The sequence below is a fragment of the Palaemon carinicauda genome, chromosome 2 (assembly GCF_036898095.1).
Source record: "Palaemon carinicauda isolate YSFRI2023 chromosome 2, ASM3689809v2, whole genome shotgun sequence".
NCBI classification, from domain to species: domain Eukaryota; kingdom Metazoa; phylum Arthropoda; class Malacostraca; order Decapoda; family Palaemonidae; genus Palaemon; species Palaemon carinicauda.
Genome location: NC_090726.1, coordinates 132,926,942 through 132,937,452, shown reverse-complemented (window position 1 = coordinate 132,937,452; position 10,511 = coordinate 132,926,942). Strand labels below are relative to the sequence as shown.

Below are 10,511 nucleotides of genomic sequence, written 5' to 3'. Positions count from 1 at the left end.
TGTCTTTCTATTCGGCCTAACAAGATCTTTGTAAATATTTTACATATATTATGGAGTAAATTTATTGGGTGGTAACATTTCAGGTCTTTTGTGTTTCCCTTTTTGTCTTAGTATACTGATAAAGTTTTTTCAAAGCTGTAGGTATAGAGCATTCTTGTAGATATTTGGTGTAGGGTTCAGCCAGTTTTACTACTATGAAATCTCCTTCATCTATCATTAAATCAATTGTTAGGCCATCTTCTGCTGCTTTGCCTCTTTTCATGTCTTTTAATGCTTTCTTTACTTCTCCTACTGTTACAGGTGGTACAGGCTCAGATGTTTCATTATTTCTATTGGTGAAGTTAGCTCTTATATCATTATTGTATAGAATTGGACAGAAATCCTCTGCAATTTTTATCACACCATCTCTATTGTGGAAAACATTCCTATTTTCATTCTTTAAAGTAAACATCTGTTGGCATCCTGTTGCAAGTTTTCTTTTAATTAATTTGATACATATTCTTTCTTTCTAATAATGCTGATCAGCATTGGTAGACTTATAATTACTCGGTCTCTCCCTGTCCCTCGGGTAGGGGGAGAGACAGTAGTCATACCCTAGTGAGAGGGGTACCCTGAGAGGTATACTCGAAAACCACAACTGCCGTGTTGTAGTTAGGAAAGGTGAAAGGAGTGGGAAGGGTTGAATCTGTGTGTGTGCTTGTGCATGCATGTTTATATAAATATTTAGCACTTATTTTTGATGGGTGGCGTATACTTCCAGGTGAACGGCTGCCACTGTCTATCAGGAAAGAGCGTTGGTGATGGGATTCAGTTTACCAGGGATGTGTTAAATGAAACAGAGGCCTTCAGAAATGGCTGAGATGTTAGTCTTAATAGGCAATCCCTGTGAATGATGAAGGATGTGCCCTCTTAAGAAGTAGCGGAAGTGACGAAGTGTCAAATAAACTTCTAGCATTTTGCAGTTGAAGGTGGAGTAGCTGGATTCTGCCTTGGATAGTTTTCTATTGACGAAGGCCAAAGGGAGGGGGGGAATCCATTGATCATTTATTTGAGTACTGCCCCTACAGTGATGTCACTGGCATCAGTGGAGATTAGGAGGGATACAGTTGGCAAGGGGGAGGCGAGAGCTGTAACAATTGATAGACATGTATTGGCGTGGAAGAAAGTTGCCTTCTGAAGGGGGGCCCACTTCAGATTTTTTGGCTTGCCCTTGAGGAAGTAGGAGAGGGGGGAGGGCTAGTTTGACGGTGATGATTGGCAGGAACTGGTTATGATAGTTCACTATGCCCAAGAACTCCTCCAGTGCTTTGACAGTCGAAGGCAATGAGAAGTTCTGTACTGGTGATACCTTTTCAGGGATGGAATGAAATCCCTCAGGAGTGATGAGATGACCCACGAATGCCCCTTCCTTGGCATGAGTGGTCTTCTTTACAGAAGGAGAATATCAGTATGTTATATACGTAACATACAAAGAAGGGGAGGTCCCTAAGATACCATCCATGAGTCATTAAAATTTGGCTCTTTGCCTTTCAAAGGCCAAATCAGGACTATTTGAAAGTATATGTGCTGAAGGAGATGGTAATGGCAGTCTTGGAGATGTCTTCCGAGTTCTTGGGCGCCTGATAATACCACTTTAGGAGGTGAGGGTTTAAAATAATTTAGCACAGAGAAGGTAGGTGGTAATGTCAGTGATACTGGAGTAATGGTCTAGTTCCGTCTGCAGGTTAAGACGCCTGTAATCCCCACATGGGCGTAGGGATCCATCCTTTTTCAGGACAATGTGCAGGGCAACAACCATGGGCTTGAGGCCAATTGATGAATGCCAATTTTACCCATTTTGGTAAATGTGCATTTAAGAGGCTGACAAACATTCTGGGATCAAATGCCTGAATCTTGAAGACAATGGGTCCCATTGTTTTGAATTGGCAATAATTTCAGTACTTTGCGGGAACTGTGGTCGTCTGGACTAGTACTGGGTGGAAGATGTCAGGATTTAAAGTGAGAAGGTGAGCATAGGTGTCCATGGGGCGCTGATGTGGAGAGCAAGGTCGGAGGGGGCATTGATGTGCGATGTCAACCAAGCAGTGGAAATGGGTAAGGAATCAGTGCACTGATGAGAGGCAATGCAACATCCGCAACGAGGAAATTACACTTGTACTGAGTGCCCCAACGATAGTTTCAGCGTCTCATAACAGTGGGTGGAGATGGCATATCGGTTGGTGGCCACCAGGTGGACATTAACAGCCTTGGAATGATGAGGTCACTCCCTCAAGAGGCAAAAGCAGGTACCATTATCTACCAGAAAGCACACATTAGGTCCTGAATTACGCAAAAAGAAGGAATTATTCAACTGGAAGATCACCCCCACATGCAACGGCCTACTTCCAGGTTTTTTACCATTGAGATCCAGTAGAACATTTCTTAGCAGCAGCCCATAATCTAAAGTGGTTAAGTAGCATGGCTGAGGACAAGTGGTGTAATCCACTGGCTGTTGAGGGCATTGGTTGAGGCACGGCATGGGCGGCATAGCCGGGTGGTGGGCAGCTGGGTCGTCATTGCCAAGGCATGTTGTGGGGTGGGTGTCAATCTACTACAGCAATCACCTCCGTCTCAGTCAGCATTGAATTACTGTCCTCAGAGTTGGCAGAGTTCTTGACGATGGGGAAGGTGTCGACACTGGGAAGAGCAGCTCGCACATCTTCCGGCAGGTATTGTACCCAAAGGACACAAAGTAGTTCCATTTCACAAGAAGTACCATCTGCAGCAGGCTAAAGGTGACCAATACTGATAATTTTTATGAAGACCAAAAGGCATTTTGATCATGAAACAGTAGTTGGTAGAGCTGAAAAATCTTAACAACATGGGCAACTGGTGATGAAAAGTATTGTTCCAGGTGGTATGATTTGAGGGCCTCATACTGTATGGGGTTGTCCCTTTCCTTGCAAAGCCAATCAGAGATTTCTGTGAATGTGTCAGCAGGGATCACAGTGGGGATGTAGTCTGCTTTGCTGCATGAGTAAGTCACGCCCTTGATGCTGAACTGAACCTCAGTGCACTGAAACCATAAAAACCCCTCTCTACTGGTGAAGGGTGGGAGTATCACTGTAGCCGCATGAGGAGATGAGTTGAGGTCGATGGGAACATCACTGGAGAATACGGGAAAGTGTTGAGCTGAGAGGCAGTTCAGCCAATGTGATGGTAGTGAAAGAGGATTGACCAAATGGGGAACTCCGGAACAACTAACTTTATTTAGCAACAATGTAGGTATCTATAGGTACCCAAGAGGTCACATAAGGGTGACAATTACATGCGTACATTCTATGGCTTTTGTCAATAAGGTTGTCATTGGCATAAATTGAAAATATAATAAGTATGACAATAGAGTTGAAATTAGAAAGTTACATTCAATGGCTTTTGTTATTCAAGTTGATCAGTGTGTGCTATGTAGAAGAAAACATTCAGAAAGTACTTTCTTTTAATTGTATGTGCGTTGCTCATTACAGGTGCATTACAAATTCACATCTGTTATATTTACATCTGTAACATTAAGATTGCAGAGGAACAACCTTCGTCATAGTAATATTTTGAAGGCTTTCGTACTACTTTGGCTAACATAGAAATCTACTAGTCCTTATCACCAGAATTAAACTAAAATCTGATGTATTATACATTAAACCTTTAACTTCTAAAATTTCCAGTATTTCTTGAATATAGGTTCTGATAAAACACCAAGTACTTGGGTTAAAACTTTTCATGAATTTTGTTTTATCTTACTTGAAAAACAGACACACACGAGTTCATGAATTATATCTGAATCCATTAGAATAATAATATAATATAATTTTTTGCATTAGTAGCGTTGAGGGGCATGCCTGCAAACTACAACTGTAACCACATCTGTATCTTTCAAGTAAATAGCATTTCTAACGCTACAAAAGCTGAATAAAATACGAAGCTATTTTTTACACCAAACATTTTTTTTATTCCTAGCGGGACATTTCATTTACCTAATAAGACTAATTAATGCTATGAATAATACAAGGCTAACAATAACCTAACCCACTATTTTATTTTTTTGCAGCAAATTAAGATGGAGACAAAGGACGAGAAATGGATCTGTGAAGCATCTGAAACTGAGAAACTATATGAAATAGCTCATAAAAAAGGGACTTTTTTGATGGCTTACCAGTTGAGTTTGAGCACCATTCAGCCGCTACAAACAAAGCACGTGGAAACTGCTTTACTTCATCTACAAAGGTAATAATAATCTATTTTCCCCTAAAAATAAAACCTATTTATCATAGAAAAATTAGTAAACAGAAATAATATTCACTTTCTTCAGCATTGCATTTTTTGGGGTATTAAAGTTACTTCTTATTTAACAGGAAGTGTCCAGCACTTCGTATCTGCTTTGGCCAACGTGGTGGCGTAACATGGCTTCGATTCATGGATCACGAGGATATTGATTTTAAGGTATGAAACCAATCCTATTACAGTATGTGCTTTCTTCGGAACCTAACCAATGGTATCAAGCGGTTACTGATAATTAATAATGTAAGTTACTTTATGAATGATTACAAACAGCTGGTGATTGAAATACCATTAGATAATTAGTCTGACAAGAAAATCATTTTATGCCCGTACAATGCTATTTTAGATATTCCAGGTGACTACTATTGACCTTATATAACTTTGAGGCTTCTTGATTTGGGGCACTGGATTCTTCAATTTATGAATTTAAGTACATGGATGTCATCTCAACTATTGTCTACAGTCAAGGCAGTGCTTAAAAGAAATTAAATGACAGTATATAAAACAAAAAGGACAATCAATCTTACATAAAACTAACAATAAATCTTACATAAAATTAATAATTAATCACTTCCCTTGAGAAAACGGTTTGACCAACATAACTAACGCATAGTGTAGGAATGATTTTGACAATAAGGTAATCAGGAGGAGTGGCTCATTTGTTAATAGGACAGTCACTTCCTCTCAAGATGGCATTGAGTGGAAAGAGATCAGCAAACTAATACAAGATGTGGTAACTACAATTGACTTCATAAAGCACTCTCTTGCAGACTGGTTTGATCTGAACTCTGACACCATGCACCAATTACTGTACTAAAACAATAAAGAAAAGCACATGATGCACATCCTAGAAACTCTCACTCCTGAAGGACATGAGGTCAGAGGCATAATTTAAAATATGTATGCTACATAACTGATGGTTTTGGTGACTAAAACTACATGCTAGTTTTTATAATGTCAATAAATCAATTTAATTGACTAAGAAAATACAATGGCTACATTCAACACACTTGATTTTACAACTCTCCAAAAATAACGACCTAGATTCTAAACTGATGGGTAAAGCATTTCTTTTTAACACTGAATCATCATAATGCCTTTGTTGAGCAAGTTATTGACACTTTTCTTAAGTTACTGTTCATTTAGGATCTTGACACATTTCCAGAATTTCAAAAAGTTCTGAAAGAAATATAAAACATTAAAGAAGTAAAAAAACTGCAGTCCCGATGGCATTCCTAGAGAGATTTTCAAGTACAGGTGTTACTCACTCAAAGAGTAGCTGCACAAGATAATTTGTGCCCAATGGAGGAGAGAGCAAATGCCAAAACCTTGGATGGACTCCATAATAACTCCTACCTATGAGAAATAAGTATAGGGAAGTGATTGAAATAACAGCAAAGGTATTTGCCTTCTTTCTGCATCTGGTAAAATACTAGCTAGAATTGTGGCTTGTGCTTAGATAAACATATATCTCAATATGTGCTACCATAACCCAGTGCATGTTTACGAAAGAAAGAGGTAAATATAGGAGAAAGTTTAAGAGTAATATACAGACTGGCCTTATCAAGACCTTTAATACACTTTGACCCATACAAATACATAAAAATGGTAATTCATTGACCTACAATACTGGTATGCTGATGACACTGTAATTTTGACTCACAGTCCAGAGTCAATGTAACACATTTTAGACATCCAATCTATAATGTATAAAGTATTTTGGTTACAGATAATTACAACGAAAAAATACAAGTCATAGTACAACAAACTAAACCAAATCAGAATATACGTCTTAATTGTTGATGATGCACAACTGTATGCGGCGCCATTTCTGGAAAATCTTGGTGGCATTCTTTCCCCAATAATGAGACTGATGAACTGTTGGATAAAATAATAAGGCTACACATCTTTTTGGTAGACAAAGTAACAGGGTTTTTCAGAAAAAAACCCTTGAGAGTGCCCAATAAAATCCAAGTATATAAAGCAGCATACAGTATATGACAACTCTCTTTTATGGTTTAGAGGCCTAGACTCTATACCAATAACATCTCAAGCAACTAGACATTTTTCATATTTCCTGCTTGCAGAAAATGATGGGCCTCACCTAGTAGGATCGGATTCCACATCCGCAACTTCTGGAACAAACAGGATGTATAAGCATAGAAACCATGGTCACCAAAGATCAACCACACTGGTTAGGTCATGTGATCCGTATGCCTGAAGAATGTCTTCCAAAACAGATTTTATACAGGCAATTAAAAAATGGCTACTGCAGACGTAGCAGCCAAAAGAACAGCTACAAAGACCAACCAAGTCAACCTTGAAGAAAAACAAACTTCCATCAGCTAACCTGGAAATCCATGCTCGTACACGTTGGTCTTCAGAATGAGTGCTTATCATTGGGTTACTACCGGAGATAAGGTCCCCACAGCCTCAAATCCTCATTTGACGTGTCTGACATGTGATAAGGTATACATGTCCAAGATTGGCACAGCCAGCCATATAAATGCACACAAACGGAAGTAGTATTCACACTACATTACACATCTATTGAGGAATTTTGAATATTGTCATCGGCAATGATGAACTGCAATTATATTAGACTATATGACTGCTGTATTGGTGATTATATGATTGCTATATTGGTGAAACTTATCTGCATATGTAAAGAAGCACTGTATTCCATTCTTTCGCCCCCCCCCCAAATTACCCAAGACAATGTATCATCGTAAAGCTTGATAATTAGTTCAGCATGTTGGCCATTACGTAAAATTTTATTTTGGGGAAAGTATTCTTGTTTATCATTTTCATACAAGCAAACAAAAATTATATTCTTTGATTTGAATGTTTTCCTAAATTTAGTATTTTTAGTGGAATATTTCATAAAATAACTCAAAAGTATTCTATGAATAATAACCAAATTAATTTTACAGAAGGCAATTTTGTTGCCCATGTCACTGTTTACTCAAATTAAGGATACCAGTGTCATAATGATTAAACTCTATCTTAGGATCGACATAACAATGTACCTGCCATTTTACCTTCAAGTTCAGTAAAAAGACAATATCTCAAATCTATGACACTAAGGCATTCCTACAAAAATGGATTAAACCCAAATGATGTAACTTTAATCTTGAAAAAAAAATTGGCTTATAACAACAATCAAGAAATCTCTGCGTAAAGGGCGTAAGCCATTCGTTTTTATTTCCCTCGAAGTCAATGCATAGTCAATAATGTTTTTACGTTTTACTGTGCATTTATGGAGATCTAGCGTTATTTTCTGTTTCTGTTTCATTAAAGGGTTTCAGTCCCAGTACTGATTTTCCACAGCCCTCAAGACTTTTCTAAAACTTGATTAAAAAGGATGGAACGATTGTTTGCATACTCTTTACATTAATTTTGAGGCAGCTACAAAGTATTTTAGTTTTGAAGCAGTCATGCGTTCAATTACTTTAATCAACTTTACCATATACAACACTTATTTATAAATAAAAAAAATTCTATTTTTATCCCATACATAAATTGTACAAACTACGGACAAACAAATTTCAAAGTGCGAAAATAATAAAATTAATCAATTGTACAATATTCCTGGTGAAAAGCATTGTGGTGTAATTTGGTAACATTTGGCAGTGACTGCTAACATCGGTGTTTAGATGCGAAAATAATTACGGATGGTGAAATAGATTACGTCAATTATATGTTTAAATTTATATAAACTGAAAAAATTCATATTAAACACAATATATGTCATTATAGACTTTATAAATAGTAATCCCTAAATAGTTATGTTAATTTTACATCCAGTACATACTTTGGCTATGACCAATCATTTTCAATAAAATACATATGATAAGAGTTGATTGACTAGAACTTAATTCCTTGTTTGAGAAAATATATTTTTGCCTTTTATCAAAATTATTTCATGATCAGTTTATTTGTTCCATATTCACTTCCACCCATTTCATTGTATTGAGCATTTATATTTCCTTTTGTAGGAAATTTGAAAAAAATATACATATAATAGTTACATTCATACGAAATCTTTTCGTATTCGCTGCATTCTACGTTTTACTAGTTAATCAACTAAAGCATGGTCAGAAGAGTTGAAGCCAACAGTAAGAAGTATTGTTATACTTTAGGTTATTTAGGTTGAACCCGTTGTAATAATTTCTTTATTGAAGAGTAATGGGCAAAAAAATCACACAGTATCAAAGAATTTCATGGGACGGTGGAGTAATTCCACTCAATATTTTCTCTTTCATAGGTCGTAAAAGATGTTGGACCAGAGGGTGTGAGGGATCGTCTCCATGTCCACCAATACAATTCCGACGAAGGACCTTTATGGTGCGCCAGATTACTGATAGACGAAACGGCCGATTCTTTAGCCTTGGATAAAGGCTTTCCTTACACTTATCAGTTAGTTATTGGAACGCACCACAGTATCAACGACGGATTGTCTATGATGAAAGTCTTTGGAAGTCTCATTGGAATCCTCAATGACGTCATAGATAACAAACCGATTTGTGACGAGGAACAAATTGGATATTTTGTATCAGAAACAGAAACAGAAAAGTTAGTGTCTGTTAAAATGACTGCTCTTCGAGAAGATCCATCGCTGATGCAGGAGCTTATATCGAGAGGAGAGGAAAGAGGCATTGGAATGCCTCTGCTGTTAAAGGTCGAACCTCCTCCCAAAGGAGAAGATAAATGTTGTAATTTAACACACGTATTTGACATAGACACAACGAAAAAATTTGTAAGTAAATGTAAAGCTGAAGGAGTTGCAGTCCATTCTGCATTCTCGGCCCTTGCCAATGCATCTATTGTAACTTTCTTGGTGGAAAATAAGAATATCCAAAATTCTTATAAGATGTGTAATGGCCACGTCATCAACTTGCGCCGTTACTGGTCTAAGGATAGCTCTGAGGCAATGGGATGTCACGCCATTGCGCCACTCAATATATGGACAAACGTCCCAAGGGATCTCAATGGGAAATTCTGGGATTTTGCTAGAACTCTACATAAGGATCTTCATCACCACTTGAACACGGAATCAATTCTCTTTCGAGAAGCTTGCATAAAGTTATGCAGCAAAGAAGAACAGAGCTTTGATGATATATTCTCTCCGGCAAATCCGATGCAAGTCGACTGCGGATTTTCAAATTTAGGAGATGTAACAAAATTACTGTCCTGTGACGGACCCCATGTGAAACCTTATCTTTTGAAAAGACATTCGTCGCTTCATCGTACCGAAATAAAAAACTTTGCGCATTTCTTTCATACATTCAGAGGCCGGTTAATACTGAATCTACTGTATAACACTAAATATATTACAGAAGCTGTAGCGCAGAAACACTGCGATCACATTAGCAACACAACGGAAAAGGTGATAAATGGAACTTTGTGCTGAAATCTATATATTCAATCGTTGAAAAAATCTAATTGGGAATTACTATGGATCAAAATCTTAGCTCACTGTACAATTTAAAGGAGTATAACCTTAGAAATTTAACATTCAAAGATAATACTGCTGTAAATATAATGTCATTTAAAGGTGTAACACCAGAGAAACTTAACATTCAAAGATAATTCTCCTGAAAATATAATGTCCACATTCTGATTGCAAGTACTATAATCACTTACCTGAGATTCAAAATCTTCAAGCAAACTAGCTTTTGCCAAAAATAAATTTGAATGACACAATCACTCACTCTATGTATCATATTGATCTTCAAAGCACAATCACAGGAACTGCACTGATTATTCAATACCTTTTATATGTTCTGACACCAGTAATGATAATAAACGATTTTTGACGAGTTAATTATATTGGCTATATGTATTTGATTCCATAACCTTACAAAATAAAATATAGTATATAAACGCTCTTAATTTTCTATATATCTAGATTATACACACGGATAGAAATAAACACATACATATTCATCATCTCATCCTACGCCTATTGACGCAAAGGGCCTTGGTTAGATTTCGCCAACCGTCTCTATTTTGCGCTTTTAATTCAATACTTCTCCATTCATCATCTTCTACTATGTACTTCATAGTCCTCAGCCATATAGGCCTGCGCCTTCCAACTCTTTTGGTGCCTTGTGAAACCCAGTTAAACGTTTAGTGAACCAATCTCTCTTGGGGAGTGCGAAGAGCATGCCCAAGCCATCTCCATCTACCTCTTCTCA

The 10,511-nt window shown here is 37.3% G+C and overlaps 1 protein-coding gene across 1 annotated transcript in view; it reads left to right on the top strand.

Moving 5' to 3' along the window:
- Positions 1–10,154, top strand: part of LOC137621785 (uncharacterized) — a 17,180-nt gene extending 7,026 nt beyond the window's left edge. Inside the window, exons 2-4 of the mRNA XM_068352296.1 lie at positions 4,082–4,257; positions 4,386–4,473; positions 8,579–10,154. Of these exons, the coding sequence (XP_068208397.1) occupies positions 4,091–4,257; positions 4,386–4,473; positions 8,579–9,724 (1,401 nt within the window). The 5' untranslated portion in view covers positions 4,082–4,090 and the 3' untranslated portion in view covers positions 9,725–10,154. The remainder of the gene's footprint in view (positions 1–4,081; positions 4,258–4,385; positions 4,474–8,578) is intronic.
- The last annotated feature ends 357 nt before the right edge of the window (positions 10,155–10,511 follow it).